At 40.0% G+C, this 22,825-nt stretch overlaps 1 protein-coding gene across 3 annotated transcripts in view; it reads right to left on the bottom strand.

The window, feature by feature from the left end:
- Positions 1-1,201: 1,201 nt before the first annotated feature.
- Positions 1,202-22,825, bottom strand: part of LOC147255805 (uncharacterized) — a 55,201-nt gene continuing 33,577 nt past the window's right edge. For 2 of the 3 annotated variants that reach the window (XM_086213784.1, XM_086213783.1), the window contains exons 2-9: positions 13,922-14,129; positions 12,407-12,461; positions 12,215-12,305; positions 11,681-12,096; positions 11,196-11,360; positions 10,203-10,364; positions 8,022-8,156; positions 1,202-4,764 (exon numbers count right to left, since the gene is read on the bottom strand). In XM_086213784.1, the coding sequence (XP_086069910.1) occupies positions 4,255-4,764; positions 8,022-8,156; positions 10,203-10,364; positions 11,196-11,360; positions 11,681-12,096; positions 12,215-12,305; positions 12,407-12,461; positions 13,922-14,052 (1,665 nt within the window). In that variant the 5' untranslated portion in view covers positions 14,053-14,129 and the 3' untranslated portion in view covers positions 1,202-4,254. The remainder of the gene's footprint in view (positions 4,765-8,021; positions 8,157-10,202; positions 10,365-11,195; positions 11,361-11,680; positions 12,097-12,214; positions 12,306-12,406; positions 12,462-13,921; positions 14,130-22,825) is intronic. The other variant, XM_086213785.1, reaches the window with a different exon arrangement.

Genomic DNA, 22,825 nt, shown 5'->3' with positions numbered 1-22,825 from the left:
TTTCTTGTGAAAGCTATTCATAACCAGGAAAATAGTCTGCAGTCAATAAGGTGTTCTTCATTTTTGATCTTCAATGTAAGACTAGCCTGTTCTATTACACATTACACATTAAAGAAAAATCATGCCCAATTATAAGTCATAACCTTAACTTTTCATGTAAAATAGGTTGGTCCCTCTGACTGTTGTATTATATTATGAAGTTGGTTTAGTTGACTGAATCATCAGTGTGTAATTAGATGCTGCTCAAGGAGTTTAAAATTCTTTATGGTTTTAGTGAGATTATTGATGAAGGAAGAAAGAAAAAAAAAAGCCCTGACACTATTTATATACTTTCCCTTCCAATCAACATTTTGACTGAATTATTAGGAATATAATTATGTATAACATTTAGAGTACACACACACACACACACACACACACACACACACACACACTCACTCACTCACTCACACACACACACACACATACACACACACACTGGTCTACTTATCAACAAATTTACATTTGAAATGTGAACCACAGTATATACTGACTTTTGATGTGTGTGTGTGTGTGTGGGGGGGGGGGTCTATATGTGTTTCATTGACATCTTCATACTAGTAGTGCGTGTAGTAGAAAGTCATATTTTTCTCTCTGGAAAAATGACAAGAAATAGAATTATCAAGTAAAGTTAGAAAAAAAAACAACAACATACTATTGTACATTACATTTGTGAAGTTACTTTCCATTACTTTGGCCATTTTGATGAAGTTATGGTGGATTAAATCTGACACTGGATTGGAATAGAGTGCATGAAAAATGTGGGTATAGCTCCTGGGTAAGGAAAGTGAAGCAAATACTTAAGTAACATAAATCTGCATTATTTCAATAGCCAGCAGGGGATGACTCCACTGTAACATGCAACCTCTACCAATGTCTTCTGTCTCTTCTTTTCCACAAGTTATGAGTGCCAACATGGAACTGGTACACATAACAGTTAATATTCCAAGTGATTTGTCATTTGTTTTCTCTCTAATTCAGGAATGGAGCCATCTCTTTACCCAACATATTCTAAAATGCCTGCAGGCCTGAATCAAACTTTAGTCCAGCCACTTGTGGTTACTTGTGCCTTTGTTGAAAGCTATTACAAAGAGACAGCTAGCTTGATACTACTGTCTGCATAACACAATAACATCACAGGCAAAATACATCATAATGTGCCACTTTATTAGAAAAGTAAAAACTCACTTTGAATATTTTATGAAGGGTAATATAAAACATTACAATCTTTTGCATATCTGCACCGTCACACCATAGTTTTTTTTAATCATATTTCTTATTTTTAAACAAAACCCTGTGCTTCATGGACATACAACATTGGCTACAGCTGTCACAGCAGTACGGGCCCATAATTATATTTGAAGACAATAAACAAACAGCATCTGTATTTGCATGGAAAGCATGAAACATTTTTGCATCCACAAATTACAATGTGTCTGTGATAACCACCTTTTTTCTCTTTTTTCTTCAACAAATGTACTGCATACTGTATGTTACATTGGGACAACATCAGAACAGCAACAGAGTATTTTACACATTTACATCAGCATACTGTATTTGTGCAGTTTATATCATCAATCAGTGCGTTGAACAAAATATCAGTGCAAGATAAAGAAAATGTGACCGCTAGAGAAAAGTATTGAGTGTGATAGCAATTCTCAGCCAGCATTGTCTATGGGAGGCCTCCACAGAGCTGGTTAATCATCTCAGCTGATGGGCCTGTTGGTGCACTGTTGATATGAGACTGCCTACCAGTCCCTGACCCTCCCCACAACCCTTGTATCACTCCCAGAGTCCCTCAAGACTGGACATCAAAGACCCCTCCTCTGTACAGTATGGAAGAGAGGTGAAGCAGAGAAAAGAGAGGTCTGTATCAGTTATTGGGGAGTGAACACAGCTAGGGGAGAGAGAATATGCAAGGCTTCACCGAATGGAAGCAAAATCTGCCTCCTCCCTTTAACTGGAACCACACAGCTCAATGCTGCACCTTGTGTGTGTGCCTACCAGTGTGTGTGTGTGTGTGTGTGTGTGTGTGTGTGTGAGTGTGTGTGACTGTGTGTGAGTATGTGCACACACGTGTGCACACAAGCAAACATATTTCAGGAGGAGTTTGGTCCATTTGCTGTGATCCTCAACCAGCTTTATTCTAGCTGCTCTTCATCCTCTGCCACTTCTATTGCTTCACTACAGGATAAATACCCTAAACTCCAAATGGCCTCTTGCAATCTTTTTGCTTTCGTACCCTCCTATGAATTGTTGCTTGCGAAAAATAATGCTTTGCATCACATGGCAAAAAAGTACAACAGAAAAAAATTAACAATCAAAAGATCAGTTAAGTACCACAATATTTGTTTCATCTCCATATATTAATGCATGCATTGATCAAGCAGGAAAAAATTGCACTAACACAGAAACGCACTATTTTCATGGCAGTGGCATGAGCTATTCAACCAATGGCATTGTCAGTAGGAGAGAAAAAATAAACAGTGCATTAAGATAAAGAGTGCATTTGTTTTTACATACTTTCTCACACAGAAGCACTTAGAGGACGCTATCCCTCCCAAAACCTGTGTTGTCTCTTCTGTCTCACAATAAGATCAAATGTATTTGTCATCTCTCTTGGACTGTGAGCGTGCAGTATCCCTCTTTGCTTCTTATCCTTAAACGGATTTATTGTGCTTCTAATGTTTTGTTTTCTTTCTTTGTCCTTTATTTAACGTGCCCCATAGCTACATAAGATATACAATGTTAATAATGGAAGGGAATCATGTGGAGACTGGAGAGGAGGGTAGGAAGAGGGTGAGGGGCAGTCTTTCAAAGGACAATCTATGGTTATTTTCTTTGGAGTCAAAGCACTCTGTTACTATTTTAACCACCAGACCGAAGCCTAGTGAGCTATGGGAGGACTTGGCTTTGACTTGAGTCCCCACAGCGAATCAGTACTGTGCCCAGAAATATAATTTATAGCACATTAATACCTAATTAAGTCAACCAGTACCACAGTTTTCCAGTGCAGTATGCTATTGTTCATAAAATCAAAAGATATATTAACTACACAATGTTTCATTTCCTCACTTTAGAAAATATTCTTCCTTCACCTATCCCATCTATAACTCAGTCAAGGTTGTGCTTTGTGAAATCTGTTACCTGATATTCTTACACAATCCACTCAATGCCCTTAACAGATCGCTTTACCTTGCATGACTCTGCCAAGTACGTGTGGGGGGTGTGTGTTGGGGTGTGTAATCATGCCCCTGGCTATAGATGTTTGTCAAATCTGAGTGTGAATCGTTGACTAATCTCATAATTAATTTGAGACTTGAGCAAAACCTACTTTTAAGAGTGATCAAAAAGGCTGCTATTGATTACTTCTTTAGGGAATATAGATTCCTTTCATTCTCCATGCACCTTGGAGGTTGGTCAAGTTGTGCCAGAAACCCCACTTTGCCTCTGTAGGAAGTGTTGATGGCATGGCAATATGTGAAATGGGGACAATAGCCTTCATTTCTGAATTGAAACAAGCCAACAAATTACAGGGAAATGTTTGTACAAAACACTACAGACAAGCCTGCCAGGCAACTAAGAACCTGTTTCAGATGTTTACTTAGGTGAGCTAAGCTCCAAAAAAAGTCTTTGACATCCATCTGCTTATATTACATAAGTCCTCTCAAGATGAGGATGAAGATGTGTTTGTATGTATGTGTGTCTGTGCGTGTGTATGCCTTGATGACAATAGCAGATAGTGTGGCTCATCGTCCTAGTATAGCCAGTATCCTTGGTACTACTGTCTATTGTCAGATGGAACAATGCATGCATGATTCTAAATATATATCAAAATGTGTTCTTTTCAGGTCGTGAGTTACACCCTTTAAAAGACCATTGTTCATATAAAAATAAAGATATGATGGAAAATGATGCACGAACAGATGAGTAGGGTCAGTGACACAGTATGCTTAAAATGTATAGTCCTTTTCCTATCTGTTTTTTTGTTATATTTTGGTCCTTTTGGGCTGAACTGAGGCTGGTTCTGAGCTATGGACCAATCAAGGGAAGTTTGAACCTGGATTAAAACCCTGTTTGTACCTGATGTTAACACAATTTTGATCCTTTTGTTTTTTTTTTCTATAGAGGACCAGGTAAATATGTACATCACCTGTATGGCAAGAGGACAGGAAGGTCTATTTCATGATTCTGTACTGGTGGATTCTGGGTCAGCTACAGGCCTGTGACGTACATCTCCATCCCATCATTGAAGGTGAAGATGGTGGTGGTGCTGGAGCTGTTGCCCCCTTGTTTCACATCGCTGATGGTCTCATAGAAGTTTTCTCCCCCAGGCAGGCCTCTAACAGACTGGGAGGAGGTTCCTGAGCCTTGAGGTGCCGCTAATGGTGCCTGCTGTTGTGCAGCCTGCTTCTTCCTCTTCAGTGTAACATTACCACCTGCTGTGCTGTTATTGGTGCCTGACTGCTCCCGTTTCCGGTGGGTGTCAATAGTAGCATATGCAGGGTCAGACTCAGCTGCTGCACATGTGGGCCAGGCCCTATCACCTACCGGCTCGTAGCAGGGTTCCTCTTGGGAACGCGCATGACTCTGGACACCCCGGCCCTGTGAAGCTGTACTCCTTTTCTCCCCTCCAAATGAGCGCGGAAGGGTCTTTGCCCCATTGTTTTCCATGGGAGGTTTCTTCTTCTGGGATTTACAAACGATGGAGTAAGTGTCTGCGATCTGAGAACACACAAAGGAGCACAGTATGGTGTCAGCCACTGTCATTCAACTATTCTACAACCATGTCGACAGCTTCTAAAATAGATGATGGCTTTATTCATTGCATGGTTTCTATAAGTCAACCTCCATAACCACAAAAAAATACTAAGTCTACATATTGCTGTAACATGCTGGTTTTTAAACAGACCTACATTGTATTTTTACACACAAAGTCCCATTTTCATGAGTAGCCATGAGTATTAGCATACTACTTATACTTATGTAATTCTGTCATTATGTATGCTAAGCAACATAGTAAAGTGTGTTAACATAAGACTAAACATACATGGCTGTGAGTTAGTGTGTGTAAATTAATATGTGAGCATGGATAGTGTGGGTGTGAGTGCTTGCTCTTTGCTGTAACCTGACCTATTTTGACAGGGCAGGAAAGGCAGTGTAAACTGTGTTATCAGTCTGTTGAGGTTTTGGCAGAGAGGAAGAGTTAGTCGGTGGATGGACCTGTTAAAATTTCACAACAGCTTTGGCATCAGAACAGTGGGGTATGGTGAGACAGATCTTGAAGACAACAACAACAAAAACTCCACAGTCCTAATCGACTTTGTTCAAATCTCATGCATTTTGAATGAGGCAAATGTTCATGTTTTGTGACAACTTTTATTGCAGGTGTGTGCAGGCATATGACTGTCCATGCATACATTTGGAAAATCTGCATGTGCATACTGTATGTGCATGCTGACAGAAAAGCATGCAAGATTTGATATATGGAGGTCACAACTAAAAGGCATGTATGAGGTTGATTGTGGAATTTGGAGAAACCAGTGCTGTGACCTTTGTCATTTTTGTGTTAAAATTCCAAAAGGCTCCACAAGAGCAGAGGATGGGACACAGTCATGTTTACCTTCCGTGTTCACACCCAACCAGCAACTCTGCTCTGGTGGCCTTGAGAAACACTGGCTCACACTCACAAGAAATTGTAGAAACAATTAACAAGACTCCATTTTCTGTGTGAGCTCACCTTGCTCTTAATGGCATTGCACCTTTACATCTTACACAGGAGAAATCCTTATTTAAACTGGGGACATATAATTCCAGCAGATATTTCTTGTTTCCTATCTCTTTGTCACTGACAGATTTTTAACACCTATACCCTTCCCTGACGGATCTCATTTGACCTTTAGGCTAAACAAAGACCCAAGTGTAAGGTTAAAGTTTGTGCATTCAACATGCACTATCTGTATGTGTGTGTGCTTATTTGTGCCGACAGATTTTGCAGCACTGTGCAGCAGAGGAAGGAAGTCACAAGACGATGGGGATTTCAGAACTGTGCAAGAACTGAACTGTGTTGAGGAAGCCTGTGCATTATGTGTTTTCGTTTCTCCTCCCCTCAGCCTGTACTTTTTTTCTGTCTTGTCCTTCTAATTCTACTTCAGCTCTCTGCTCAACCAGGGCCATAAAAAGTCCCATTTAAATGTATAGTGATTGTCAGTGGAAACACATCAGTATGCATGACCCACGTGTGTGATCAACTTTATGAATGACAAATATACAAGTTTCCAAACTGTTTGCTAGCTGTGGTTATTTGTCTGGTGAGACATGCTTTCTGCAACATGATTGGTTGGTAGAAGGCAACGCCTCCTGATATCCATGAAGGGAGAAGGATAGAGCACTAGAAAAGAGGAGGAGATTTAAGGGGGAGTGGAAACTCAAAACTTCTGACAGTTGTAACTGACAGAATCCAGAGGTTAAAAATTACATGGGCATGTTAGGGCAACAACAAACTAAAATGGTAACCCAGCAATTGGCTGAGAGAAACAGTAGAGAAAAGACAAAAAGCAGTAGAAAAGAAAAAAAAAACAAGCACATACAGACAACAAAACAAAATGAGAGAGAGAGAGAGACAGAGAGAGAGAGAGAAAACTGCTTGCATGCAGTCAAGGCCAGCTGCTCTGGCAGGAACAGACTGATTTGCAGAGGAGTTGTTCAAGTCATAAGACTTAACCCTTAATCTCCACATGTACCACCAAAACAGCTCCACACTGGCTCAGAAAAAAAACTTGTTATAGCTTCATCTTGATTGAACTTCACTTCTAGATTATTATCTAATCACCTTGTTTGAGCAATACATTCATTATCTTATTTAATAAACAAAATCTGTATGAAGTTACTTTTCTTTTACATATGTGAGAGTTTCTTTGACAAACACCTAGAGGGAAAAAGAAAACCATAATAATTATTGGGGGAATAGTTCTTTCAAACACACTAATATTGCACAGTGGTCTAACACAGGGGTCACCAACCTTTGTGAAGTGGAGAGCTGCTCCTTGGGTACCAATTAATGCAAAGGGCTACCATTTTGACACACATGTAGAGATTGTATACATACAAAATTTGTTTTTTTTACCTCTTTATATAAAAAACACCTTATACATAGATAAATCTGGGACAGGCCTGTTGTCATTTTCAAATTCACACTAATGCAAGTGTAATTAAAAAATAGAAACAAATGAAGTACCTTCAGGCTCAGGCCCTAAAATTAGATGCAGCTCACTGGTGAGTGGCGCTGTGGTGAGCTATTTTTAGAACAGGCCTGTGGGCGACTCATGTGGTCCTTGCGGGCAACCCGGTGCTCGCGGGCACCACGTTGGTGACCCCTGGTCTAACAGGACCTCCTTGTGTGTGTGTGTGTGTGTGTGTGTGTGTGTGTGTGTGTGGGGGGGGGGGGGGGGGCGATATTGTAGTGTGATATTGTGATATGATTGGCCAGGGCAGACTTACTCCTCTCATCCCTAGATATACAGTATACTTCCATATGATATTATGCAATATAGGTCAGTTTGTGGCCAAACCCCAAATCAGGGCTGATCACATTCTGTCTGCATGGTCTGGCAGACAAGCAAACATCGCTGTGCAAAGTGGATTTTAATAGCAGGTTTATTTCGATGTTGGATCCATCAAGTGAGTTGTGCTTAGGAGGCAGATAGATGAGTTGGGGGCTGGGAAGTTGGATTAAGGGCTCAGGCAGGGGGTTGTGGCTGCTGGATATGTGTAACATAACTCTGACTGTAAGCAGAGAGCTCAAATGACAGGCAGGTCACAGGGCAGCAACGTTATGACAGCATGCCCAATCAAATGGGTGGCCCAATCTCTAAACACAGCAATCACAAACCCATATGTCCATCCATCTACCTGTAGTCCTTCCGGTCCCCTTTGGAGTACTCCCTCCCCGTCACCAAACTAGCACCTGACACACATAGTACCTCCTTTGCAGTTGGGGGTGATGGGTGCCCCTGTCCATTCTCTATGCGGAGTGGAGGTGGGTGCAAGGTGATGATATCATCCTCCTCTGGAGGTTTCCAGATGTACTGCTCCCCGTTGCCCATGAATACTGGCTCCTAGGGAATTAAATAAGATGGCAACTTATCTTATCTAATGTAAGAAGGAATTATCTGTCTTCTTTGCATTCAAATCTGAAAGATAGAAATTTACATGTGCTGTGTATACAATGTATTCCACAAGCAGGGATGCACGAACATTTAAAGAAGCAAGCGGGCAGTTGAACGAAACGGAGTCCGACTCGCCTGAGATTCAAGTAACATTCAAGCCAATACGGTTTTTATGACATACATTGTACATTTTATAAGGGTATTTTCGCTATAAAAGAGAGCTCTAGCGTTATACCAGACTTTGCCTGACAAACGTATTTTAAATTAATGAATGGTCAATAAAAGATGTATTTTTCATTGTACCCATCTTTCTTGTTTATTATCATTTTCCACATAATTAAATCAACTTCATGCTAAATTTAACAAAAAATTAATAATTATCCTATTAGTCGACTAATTGTTTCAATAGTCTGTGACTAGTCGACTATTAAAATAGTCGTTAGTTGCAGCCCTAATCTTCACACCAAACGCAACGCAAATTTTCACGTCACTTTACTCGTGCAAATTTGAACGCTGGATCAATGTGTTTATATTCGCGAATAAAGCGACGTGAAAATTCACATTGCCGTTTGGTGTGAACACACAGTCAGTTAGTAACTATTTCATACACGCATAGAGGGTGACATTCTATTCCACCCTTCTGCAGTCCGTGCCCCTATCTGGCAACCCCCAGAAAAAAATCCTAGACCCGAACCCAGAGAAGGTTACTTGGGAGTGTCATAATGTATTTCCTGACTTTTTTTCTGTGAAGAACCCAGAGAGGGTTATTTGGTAGTGTAGTCTGGTAAACAATACATTTTTACGTTTAGGAAACCCCATGATTGTCACACTTTTTCTGTTACAAACTGATGCCAGCCCCCCATCAGAGAAGGGGAAAGTTCTGTGGCCCTCACAGAAAAAGTTTGGGGACCCCTGCTGTTGATGATCAAAACCATTTACAGCCCAATTAGAAAGCATTCTGTGGTGTGTGAGGATGATTAAACCTTTATACACTTTATACACTTCTCCATCCCAGAGCAGTGAGTAATAGAATCCAGAGTAAATGGGTTCAATCTGTGAACATTATTAATCCCCGCACAGGCAGCAGGCTACCTGTCTGCTGTTTCTACATAGAATAAGACTTACTGATGAAGAGCTGGTAATATGGACACACACACACACACACACACACACACACACACACACACACACACACACACACACACACACACACACACACACACATTTACTTGAGTCATTGAGTCACTTAAAGGGTATTACATATTTTGCCAATTGGGGGCACGTATTTTGTTCCTAATTACCTGGTGTTCAGTATGGCTTGTGTCCCCAAAAACAGTACACATACACATACATGCACATACAAACACACACACAAGCCGCTTGGCAGCTGGCCAAGCTCTTATATAATCCATCTTTCCACTCTTTACTTGCCACTCTATTACAAAGCTACAAAGCACAGTTTGTAACAGCCAGATAAACACATTCACAAATGCACACATATGAACAAAGTCCGTGACATAGTATGTGCAGATTAAAAGTGCAGGTCAACAGCAACAAAATTGTGTAATTGTTTAAACAACCTTATGAATTGTATTTAATCACTTAACCCCCCCCCCCACACACACACACACACACATGCACACATTGAACAGATGTGTGCTCACAGAAGGAAAGGCTAACAACCATCCGATTATTGTCCCATTATTTTCTCCTCAGACCTGCCTTACACTACGAGCTTGACTGTAAAACCTCCCAACTTACAAATAATTCTTTTTAATGACATTGAAAGATTTAAATTAAGCAAAAAGTACTAAAAGGAAAGTTGTACAAAGTATTATTTCAATTAATACAATTCTAAATGATATGGATTTTACAACTCTAGTCATAAAGGGCTGTGTTTTGTGGATGGTGCCCTCTGGTGGCTATCAGACAGACTTACACTGGATACTGGACAGTTTAAGGACATGACCATTTCTGACCCAATGATTAATTTACCTTAGGGAAAGAGTGCAGATGAAAAGGCTCCAGCGGTTTTCGTGAAAACTCTTGACTGCGATGTAGATGGGGAGGAGCAGCAGAGGGAGAATCACTCACGCTTGATTGGCTGTCTGAATGACTGTCAGCTCCGTTATTTTCCTTCCTGTTTGTCTTGTCAACCTTGAGGTATTGAGAAAAAATATGGACAAAATACAACAAAAAGAATACGCCAGGTGTATATATTTGGTATATATTTGGATTTCTTCATTGCATGTAATAGTAGTATGATAGATTTAGGTACATGTTCTTTATACAAGCTACCTGATTGCAGTTTTATTCAAATACATAACTCAAAAAATATGTATAAAGTGTTTTATGGTATAGTTAAGGTATATTTGCCTTTTGCAATTTGAAAGTTTACAAAAAGCTCCATCCAAAGTTAAGATAACTGACATTATTTTAAAATCACATTAACCTGATCACACAAAATCAGTGTACACATTAAAGCTTCTTCATCCTCTATCTCTAAAATAGGAAGTATCAATGCAACAAATGCTGTCTACACAAACAAACAAGTGACATATTGACCCCAGTTCTAGTCTTCAAATGGATGAACATCTGGTCTAGTAGTTAAAAGGCAACATCTTGTCAAAGATAAATCTATCTATGATTTAATTTAAATAAAAGCCCATTTTGCATTGGCATAGACTAGATTTATAATTGTAAATGCTATAGACTTGTTACCTAATTATAGACGATCTAAAACTTTGGAAAGTCTGACTTCATAATAAAATAAGAGATGTTTGCACACACACACACACACACACACACACACACACACACACACACACACACACACACACAAAACGCTTCATTATTTCCTCAGAATTATATTTCTGATTAACTGTAACAAAAGAAAGATGAAACTTTTTTGCAGAGGCTGCTGCTTCTGCAAAGAATAAATGGAGGAGGAGGATGACGACAACTTTAACAAAATGTATGTTTATTCACCTTTCTGAACTTTCGTATGGAAGCATATTCAGCTGCAGATGAATCTTGGATGGCCAAGGAGTTGACGGAAGACAAAGGGGACCTGTTAACCCCATTGGAACCATTACCTCGTCCTGACATTGGTCCATTAATGCTCCCATTTCCTCTCCCACTCCCTCTTCCACCCTATAAAAAAAGCACATCATAAATCCTCAAACAAGGAAACAGATTTGTTAATGTAAAAGAGTATAACTGCACAGCTGGATTAATTTATGAATAAAAGCTATATATACACAAAGAAATAGACCTAATAGCTGGTGCAGTAATTTCCTGCAAGTAACATAATCTGCAGCTTTATAGTGCTGCTGCTTCTGAATTGGGAACTGACCCTTTCAATCCCTGTGTATAGTTTGCTGTCTAATGCATGTGAATGTAACACTTCCATCTCATGCTTTGAATTGCATTCATGACATATTTACAGTTTGGAGCTCTGTTTATGTACATACATTTCCATGCCCATTTCCATTACGGGCTCCGCTGGCCTGAGCTGGGGGGCTTTGGACAGCCCTTATTGTAGCTGGAGTGTTAGTTGAAGACTGTGGCAGGGCAGAGGGTACTTTGGGGCCTGTGTCACCTTCCCGGACACCTACACTTTCATAGAGGCCATCATCCAGGCAGTGGGTTGGAGTAGGATTGTTCCGAAGACCCACCTCAGTATAGGTGTGGTCTCGGGTCTCTTCTCCACCTCCTCCTCCCCCTCCCCCATCTCCACCTGTGTCCCCTCCTCCCCCGTGGCCTGATCCTGTGGGACTAGTGGGGATCTGGGGAAGCTGGCGCCCTTGGGAAGGCCTTAGATCTGTTTGGGAGTGCCGACTGTGGAGAAGCAGGAGGTCCATGCTGGCAGGACGACTCTTACTAACAGCTGTGCAGAAGGAAGGGAAGGAATGCAGAGAGGGTAACAGTAAAATAGTGTAATAGCACAACATTGTATATGATATGAGAGATAGGCTATTACACATCAACTGTAAATTAGGGCTTACAGTTTCCATTGCAGGGAAAGCGATTGATCTCATGCAGTCTTGTGTCAGATTTGCTCATGGAGTTGAGTTTAGGATGGCGAAGGGTGCCCTGCTGTCACACACATATGGACACATTAATTCCAGAATAATACCTGCAAACATATGCATGTACATCTGTACATTCAAGGAGCGAGGAAAGAAAACATGTCTCACCATATTTACAGATGTCCCTTTCTCTCCGGCTGAGGGGTGCTTGCTCTTGCTTTTCCTGACAAAACATCAAAGTGAGGATGGTCAAATGAAACCAGTGGACAAAGAGCGCATACACACACACACACACACACACACACACACACACACAACACACACACACACACACACACACACACACACACACACACACACAGTAGATATATACAATCATCTCTTACAACGTTCTGGCTAGGGCTTAAAAGTCGAAGTCCGAAGGCTGCTGGGATAGGCTCCAGCCCCCCCGCGACCCTTAACAGGATAAGTAGTAGAAAATGGATGGATGGACGGAAGTCCTGAGTTGATAACAAGAGCCCAGTCAAACAGTAAGCAGTGTTACTCAGATTTTTGCCAGAGAAGACAATGTCCTTCATGGAGGAATTTCTCTTGTGTTTCTTCACAGTTTGTTCACAGTGAAACCTTTCAAACCCTCAACAATTATCATGTAGTTTAATTAATGGTAATTCCCTTAGGCATATTAGTTTCTCCTCTCTTGTGCAAGACATGTATCTTCATGCGAGTTATGCATCATTGCAGGTCCCTGAAGGTGGCTGTAGCCATAGGGAACTGTTGATATGGAGAGGGAGAGATGAGATGAGGTAAGAAGATGCAAAAGTGCAGGTGTGAATGTGAAACTACATTACATTAACAGCAAAATCTGACCAACTGATCTGGGAAACACAGTAGCAATAAACAGCTTCTAGTTTGCAAACAGTTGTGTATATCATACAAATATTATTTTACAGTTGCTAAAAATACAGCATAGCATACCAATGATTATAATCAGTCTTCTAAGATCTATGTCATTGCAGCTAGCTATTGAGTCCTTCAGGGAAAAAGAAAAAAATGAATTGGAACGGGTTCACCATTGAGCAGTCAACTGATCAACACAACCAGTGAGGAACACCTATTACATTCTTCAGATCTCAAAACTATGAGGATTTATTTTCATGACAGTAACTGCTTTGACATTTCTCTACACCCTTAGCTGTATCCCATGGCAACAAAACCATAGTACAGCCCTTGATTGGTCCCAAAAGGCTCGGAAAAAAAAACAACCTGGGCTGCTCCATTACTCTTTCCTGGGTCAGAGTCTTGTACTTTTTTAAAACTGTGGGTTGCTCCATTTGCTTTTGCTGAGAAGTAAGCCTAAGAGAGGTTACACGACGCTGCTCTGACACTGGCCTGTCTCTTCAACATTTTGTAAACATAATTCCATTTGAGCTGATAAGAACAGCCATTTACATTCATACCTGCCACTCTACAGAACAGGGTATATAGAAGGGAAAAGGATGGATAGAGAGAAAGAAAAAGTGTGGAGGTGAATTCAGAAGAAAAAGAGACTCATGAAAGAAACAGGATGATTTAAATGATTTGGGAGGGTGCAGGAAGCTGGAGGCAGAGATGATTCAACTCCTGCTATCGTTTGTATTCTTTGTAAGAATTTCGTCTACTTTTCTCATGTGACTGTTTTCTCACCTTTGACAGCCCACGCAGACAAGCACAATGAGGATGGTGACCACAAAGGCAGATGCTGCTGCAATGGCTCCCAGGAGGAACAAGTTCTGGTAGGGAGGGTCCTCAAGATTTGTCCCTTCGCTGTGATCCATGGCACACACTCCCTCGCACTCACTCACTTCAGCTTGAGCTCAAACTCTGCCACACAGACTGTCTGCTCAGGAAAAACCTGCAGAGACAAGAGGAGAAAGCAAGGACGAAAAAAGATACGACATGAGAATGACATGAGAGATAAAACAAAAGTGAAGAAATGCAGCAGAGAGTGAGGTGACTAAAAATTTGTGTGTGAGTGAGCTTGGTTTGCCTTTGGCTTTTGTCTCTTTCTGACATTTCAGTTTCTATTTTTAACTCAGTGAGAGAATAATGCACAGAAAATAGAACACCTTGCAAGGCAGTCAGTATGAGCATGCCAAAAAAGGTTTCATCATCGGCTTTCTTTTAGTTGTTAAAAAAAGATCAAATGATTCTGTAACATTCATGTGATGTGAGATTCTTGGCGTTAGTTTTATAGGTAAAACCAACTGTGCTCCCCGGAGTAGTGTCTCACTGACGGAGGGACCAGATCCACCACTGTTACACTGAATGCCACCGCTGTTACAATGACTGCCACGACTGTCGCCATCCTCATGTTACTTGTTGTGTATGGCCAGTTTTTTTTTAAGCGCATCAATGTGTAGTAAATTGTGCTTTTATTAAAAGTTGATTAAATTCTTACTGGTCTGTGATTCTTTCCACATTGCAAAAATCACAGGACCAGACATGATTGACCTCTTGGATTGATCGTTTATTGCAAAGATTGTGGTTTAAATAGAAAAAAACACCAGATACTGTATAGATCCTTTTCATCTCAAAAAAGTTATGCAGGAATCTCCTGGATCACCTTTTTCTTAGTGTCTGAGATGTTCACTCTCGGTGCAGCTTCATCTGCTGTGGTTGAACCGCAAAACCACAATTTTCATGTCAGCAAATCCTCCGGTCAGTACTGTGCCAAACCGACCTCTGTTTAGTTTCATAGCGCCTGAGAATTCTTGTCTTAATGAAAGTCTGTCAGATAAATCAGGGAATGCAAAGTGTCTTCTCTGGTCCCGCTACATTTTTGAAGATGATAGTTTGTTGGCCTTTGTGGCTTAGCACCACCGTCCAAGGCTTTTACATCATTCCAGCCTCAGTTGGAGAATTTTTTTAGGGTTCATTTTGAATGTGTGAAGTGAGTCATTAGAGAGCTTGTGGCCTCATTCATAAATGCAACCGTCTAATATTGTAATCACTCTAACAAGCCTGACGTAACTTATGTAACCAGTCAAGTGACAGACTTTGAGATCTTGGTGCGTTCAAAGACAATTAGTCCATATTTATATAAACAGAGGAGGCTTGGAAAGAAATCTTGCATTCTTAATATCTTATTTTGAATAAAGTTTATGGGCGAGCGAAAATATGGACCGACAGAAGGAGAGCTCGAAGTTAGCTCAGAACTCGCTGTCTCTCATCTGCAAGCGTGGGACTGATAAGCACATGCAGAGGTTACAGCTTTTTAGCAGCGGCGGAAGTGTTGTTAATCTGGTAAATCACCTCTTCAGGTTACACTGTTTCACACACCCCCAACAAGATTTCCAATGTTTTAGACAGTGGCACATACCGTAGTAAGTGTTTTACCACAAAAAAGGGAGGGGTTTTCACCTGTTTCCACCTCAAGTAAGTCCTTCTACCAATCTCACAAGTGTAAACAATCCAATACTCTCACATGCAGAAAAAAATACAACATGGTATATTGTTTCAACTGTACTGGATTAGTTTAGACAGATATGAATACCGTTTTGCTGCAATCTTTTTGTTGCGATCTGTCCAGGGTGTACCCCATCTGTCGCCCAAAATCAGCTGGGATAGGCTCCAGCCCCCCGTGACCCTTAATGACGAGGTGGTATAGAAAATGGATGGATGGATGGATGGATGGAATATTGTTATGCAAGCATTCCTTAAAGCACAATGAAAGTGAATAGGATCCCAGTTCTGCATAAACTGTTTAACTGAAACGAGCACAAGAGAACATAAGAAGATCTAAATACAATTTTCTTTTCATCTGAATCTTTTTGGAACACAACATTTTGAAAAAATACTGTAGATTTAACCCATCAGCTTTAACTATTGCAACAGTTATTTTTACAGTGTGTATAACTTTATTTCTCATTCCCAACAAACAGCTCTAAAACTGGTGTCTAGTTTGTGATAGAAGTTTAGATCTCTAAGAAAATATCTAACTAGAGAAAATGTTTAAAACGGCTGCAGTAACAATACATCCATCCAGCCATCCATACATTTTCTTCTGCTTATCCAGTTCAGGGTCGTGGGGGGGTGCGGTGGGGGTCTATCAGTGGCTTTTGGGCGAGAGGCGGGGTACACCCTAGACAGGTAGCCAATCCATTGCAGGGCCAACACATATAGACAGACAACCATTCACACTCACATTCATACCTACGGTCAATTTAGAGTATCAATTAGCCTAGTCCCCATTTGAATGTCTTTGGACTGTGGGAGGAAGCCAGAGTACCAGAGAGAACCCACGCAAGCATGAGGAGAACATGCAAACTGTGTTCAAACACATGTATAGATGCATAGGTATATCAAAATGAGTTTACAAGTATAGATGAAAAATGGAAAATCCAATTAAAATAGGCTCTGAAATTATATGTATACTATGACATGTCCTAGTTTTGAAATACAATTTAAAATTTCATTCTAAATGATTTAAGTAATTCTACACCTACATTAGCTTACTAAGCTAATGTTAATTTTGCCACATATTTCAGATAGCAATGTAATTGTTACCATGTCTTCTATGGCATTCAATTGTCAGAATAAACACAAATACAAATAGTTCCTGGTTTAGAAATGTGTATGATGACTAACAACAACTTGGCAGTACACTGAAAATTCTGGCCCACAGGTTAGCAACTTGTGACATCATATATGCAGAAACATAACCAACTACTATACTTAATTATGCCTTATATTTTATATCAATGTTTTATGTGACTTTGATAAATGTTTTTCCTACATTCTTGCTGTACTTTGAAGCTGCATTTCCATCTCCCCACAAGTACTTTTAAGGATACACATTTTTCTTATTACTCACCTGATGCATTTCCTTTCTAATGTCATAACTTGAAAGCACATGAACACTGAGGTAAGAAGAAGTACTTTGTAACACAGGAAATGCGACAATCCAAATAACACATGAACACAGCATAAAAATGTAGTACTGGTTAATATCTCTATAGTACATTAAGACTAGTTTAAATAATTATCCATACACCTCTGCCAATGTTTGTTCTGACATAGTCAAGTCAAGTCAGTTTTATTTGTATAGTGCCAAATCACAACAAAAGTTATCTCATCACACTGCACAAGTACAGTATGTCTAGTACAACACCTCTTCAATTAAATTGATTTAATTATTTCAGAAAATATGTGCAGTTTCAGATACAATCACTGATGTGTCAGCATAAGATTTGGAACAGTTCTCAATACCTGCACCAAATGCAGAAAAAGTTAGAAAAACACTGAATGCCAGGGATCCAAACAACCAACCAAGCAGCTAGCAGAAAGAGGTTATTGGAAGCCACTGTATACATTGTGAGAGTGAGAGGGAGAGATTCTGGAATATACCACCACACAATCTGGCTCATGGCTTTCTGTTTCTTGGAGATAAAACTGCATCTTTTTTTCATGTCCCCCTTTTTTTTTTTTAGCTTCTTTCTGCCTCATTCTCTTCATCCAGACCCCCCCCCCCCCCCTTCTGTCTGCCTGCCTGACCCCTGCAGATATGGGAGACATTGCACGGTGAATGAATTAGCGGAGCAGAGGCCTCAGACATCCCTTTATGGAGCAGATAGACAGGCAGGCAGACAAAGAATAACACAGTGAAGAGAGTAAAATGGGGAGGAGAGCAAGAATGAAAGGGAATCTTAAGAGAGGCCAGAGAGACATAGGAACAGATGAGTGAGATAAAAGGACAGACAGGTGGGAGAGGACAAGGAAGAAAGAAAGTGAGCAAAGACTGAGGAAGAGGGAAGCATACTTAACACATGTGGGAAGAACAAAGAGGGGAGGGTATGATAGCAGAAGAGGGAAGAAGAGAGAAAAGAGAGTGATGAGACATGGAAGAAGAACACAGTGAGGGAAATAGTGAGGAAGCCTGGGAGACAGTGCGATGAGCACAGTGGGGGGAAGGATGCAGCAATAAGAAGGAGGTCATCAGTGGTCTGTTTCTGCCTGCATTTTCTCAGCCTCGACTGAAAAATTCAGAGGAGAAAAACATACAAGGGATGTGTATTGATATGCCAGAGAACACAATGCAGGATGTCTAACAGCATACTTAACAGTATATGAAGCTCACAAGTGGTGAGCAAGATTCTGGTGGAGAGGCAGCTTCTGAATAACGCCCCTGCAGCACACTAAACAATGACACAGTTAGTGTGCAGGAATGTTTATTCAGGCATCTGTCTCCATTTCCGAATATGATGAGTGAAGTGTTGGCCATACTAATAACAGCAAATTGAGAATAATGATTGTGATAGCCCTATTGATGCCTCCTTCTGCTGATTATAAAAAGTATGTCAGTGATGATGATGGAGGGAGCAGATATTAATATTGTTAATGATGGTGATAATGAGGTCAAACTGAGAGCTGCATAGACGGTTTGAGGGGCGGATGCAGGGAGGCGAAAAGGAAGAGCAGCAAACAGGATGCAGCAGTGCAGTGCAACCACAGGGTGGAAGATTTCCTCTCTGTGAGATCACATACACGTACAATGCAGAAAACATACTTTAGCATAAAACAAAAGAGTGCCGTGCTGCAAATCTAAATACATGCTTTGGATTATGCATTGTACAGTATGTGAGAAGTACAATCAGACTCTCAGATGGGTCTCACAGTCTCTACAGCCCCTTTATAATTCATTAACTACTCAACAATAGCTAATTATAGTTGACACTCCCTGACATTTGAAGGACAATTAAAAATAGACATTCTGCGATATAACAAGATGGTCAGTTACCTGCGACTGCAGAATGAATATTCATCCTCACACCATTAACAAACTAGCTCTCTGTGCTTACCAGTAAAAATGTAATGAAAACGTCATCCATTCATATCATGGAATAGATATTTAAGATTTTTTTAAAAATTAAAGTCAAGTCAATTTTATTTTTATAGTGCCAACTCATAACAAAAGTTATCTCATGACACTTTACAAGTAGAGTAGGTCTAGCACCACGCTCCAGAAAGAAAGAGAGGGGCAGAGATAAAGAGAGATAATGGAGAAATACAGATATACAGAAGGAAAGAGAGGGGCAGAGATAAAGAGGGAGAGAAAGGGGAAGAGAATGATGGAGAGATGGGACGTGAGCAGGTGGTGCTAAGGGTGGCAGCTTGAACCTCTTCAGGTCTGTAGCCACCAGAAGCAGCAGCAAATTCAATAATCTTATGACTGCCACAGGAAGGAATAATTTCTCATCATTTCACATGAATCACCCTATTGTTTTGACTAAAATGGCCATGTTGGTTGGGAAGTCAAGTCTGTTCAGTTTACTGAAGGTGCTCCAACCAACCCTATACAGGAACCTGAACAAACATCAATCAACAAACAAATAAAAACAGGTTTTCTAGCTGTGCTATTTGCTTTGAGGAAGGCCTTTTGGCCCAAATGCGTCAGCATATTAAATCCAATGAAGACCTGAGCCTAAGTCTACCAGTATTCTTTATAAAGTGTGCAGCTATTCCCTCCTTGGGGCTCCTTACTTATCTCCATGCGTAGCTGAGCACCTTTTAAGACCAGAGGACATGCACCTGATTCACATCTTGACAAACAGGATGGACAACTCATGCTGTGAGCTAAACTCTAAATGTTTTATTGATATCGTAAAACTCAATAGTCTTATTGGGCTGTCACAGCAAGGGGACTTCTAGAGCATACTTTTTCAATAACACATTATCCAGCAGCCAATCTACCAAGCCAAGAAATATTTAGGATTGTTAAAAAAATACAGCCTTGACTATATTGAAGGGTTAGAAAGCTGATTTGAGAGCTAAAATTTTGAAACATCAGTCAGTGTGTTTGCACTTCAAATATTTGTGTGATTTTAACATGTCTAAAAGGGAAACTATTCTTCCAATCCAAAATCTTTTTATTGATGATGGAATTGTGTTAAGAACAACTGACATGAGCTGTATTGCCCTACTGTTTTTAACCCATTCCCACAAAGTGCATGACTTTAGACACACATTCTTTGCACTCAAATATCCCTGGAGTAGTTTATCTAGCTATTTATTTAGCTCGATCACATATCACGTGAAACCACACAGCTGCACCTTTACAGTGGTACCTATCACTTATTTCTGCATTCAAGTATTCATTGGAAAATAATTTTTGAATTTGGCTGAACTTAATCAAAAATACGGTTTGCAAAAAGCTGTGCATCGATGTGCACTCCTTTTACTCTCATCTAAATAACTCACGAAACCATCGTCAGACAGATACAGTTCTCCCTGTGCCTGAATGGGTTTTCTCTGGGTGCTCCTCCCGAAGGCTGCTGGGATAGTCCCCCCCCCCCCGACCCTTAACAGGATAAGCAGTAGAAAATGGATGGATGGATAATAATAAATTGATATAATAACCTTAGGGACACCATAGGTAATCTTTAAAATCACTTTATATGTATACAATATTGTATTTTAAATAGTTCTAGAATTGTATTATTTGTATCTAGTCATGTTTCTTTTAAAATAAATCATAGTTTTAAAGGAAAAATAAAGGTTTACGATTCTGTATTCATCATTAGCAGAATATGTGTTTATTACAGTAAAACGGCTTTTATTCTCTCCATGCACACACCACATGTTTTTGCAAATTGTGAAGTCATAGAACATCCCACCATCATGGTGCTTATATTGTCAGATTCCAGGGAAATTCCCCCAACTCGATATGCAAAGATATGCATGCTGGAAACCTTATATGATGAGAAACATGCAGAAAATTAAAAAAAAAAATCTAGTACAAAATATTTTTTTGTGTTTAACTTTTTTTAATAAAATATGTGTAAGTAGTACCAAGTGATCTGATGGCATATCTGGATAGCATAGACTATCCTAAAAAAAAAAGCCAAAACAAGAGATTGACCTTATAATGACCGAGATAATAGCTCAAAAGCAAAGGGTGTAAAATTACCCCCAAATCAGGTTGGGGCTCTAAGGTTAAAGGAATTGAAGGCTGACATTTAAACTAAACAAATAACACTAGGTATCCAGCTTTGATACGTTTATGGCATCAACCAACCTGGGTATCAAAAGATGACTTGTCATTCATACCACATTCAAATATCTCAGGAATAAATTTTCAAATTGTGATTTATTTAGGATGTAAAACAGGTTTGAGTGGAAAAAGCCAACTCAATAAGCCTAAAACTTCAGAGCTGAAACAGACTCTGTCTTGGTGAGTAAATTGCAAAGGAATAGAAAACAAAAACCAAAGCATTTTTGTTAAAAGGGATTTTAATCATTGATGAAAAAATATTTAAAAAAATAAGAGCACTATCATCTGCCCCTAGAGCATCTCTCAACATGCTGCAAAGCACATAACACACCTGTTATAATGTACACAGAGAAATGTTATAGCCTCATAGCAAAACAATTATGACAAATTTTCCAAAGACAATGACAAACAAAGTTTGTCTTATTTAATGTAACATTCCATTGTCAGAATATGACCCACATTACCTTGTACTACATTTCTCCTGTACTTCTTCTCCTGAGGACCAGTCACTTCTTTCAATTTTGTGTGACATGCAACTTTCTCTTGCTTCTAGCACTTATTACATAAAGACTCACAAAAAGCCTCTTACCCCCCTCTACTCTGGATTAACAAAGCCAGCATCCATGCAATTTTCCTAATTGTAGCCTGTGGTTCACAAGGTCGATAGGTGGCTTTCATATTCCTGAGAGTATCTTCTTCTCTGCCATCACATTAGGACAATCCCCCTTCTAAGTGATTATTATCAAAGGTAACAATGGGCTATAAACCTTGGAATAGTTATATTTGTGCATGTGTATATGTGTGTATGTGTATGTATTGGGATGTGTTCTTGTGTGGGTGTCTGAGAGGGTTTGGAAGTGTATAGTTCTGCTTCGGCTAAAAAAAAATACATTAAATTAAATACATTTACCAGTTTAAACAACCTTTTTGTCAACCAATTACAGGTTGACAACATCAGATGGTATATTTCAATGACATTATTTTTTCACCTGTGAAGCAATCTGTACCTATTCTTCCCACCGTTAATCAATATATTCTCCTTCCTGAAAATCAGACATTAATGCACCCAAATAAATGGTGATGGGGGAGACAAAAAATCACATAATATCCACAGCAATCTGTGGGCCCCTGGGACACCGTTGCCCTGTTCAAAACAACATGAAGTGATGGGGGAGACAAAGGGGAAAAGGGACTGGAGAGAGGGAGAGAGGGTGTGGGAGGAGGCAGTTACATCTCAACCTCCACACACACACACATACACACACACACACACACATACACACACACACACACACACACACACACGGCAAAGACTTTCGATACCAGCACTTGGAAATTCAGTTTGCAGTTAACAACCTCTTCTAAAGTGACCCATTGTACGAAACTGCTTACATAACAGATTAAGCATAAAGCATACATAAGTTGCTGAGCTATTTGTCCTCAGCCAGAATTCTAACCTCATAAGCAAGAGCAACTATGAAGTTAAGTGTTGGCAGCAACATCTTTTTCTTAATGGGTGATGTGGTGTGGCAAGTGGTTTAGTATATCTATAAATAAGA

Source organism: Aulostomus chinensis, chromosome 9 (genome assembly GCF_037954235.1).
Source record: "Aulostomus chinensis isolate RoL2024-O1b breed Wild chromosome 9, RoL_Achi_v1.0, whole genome shotgun sequence".
Taxonomy (NCBI): Eukaryota; Metazoa; Chordata; class Actinopteri; order Syngnathiformes; family Aulostomidae; genus Aulostomus; species Aulostomus chinensis.
Note: the sequence above shows the minus strand (reverse complement) of the source record. Positions and strands in the feature narration are given on the sequence as shown.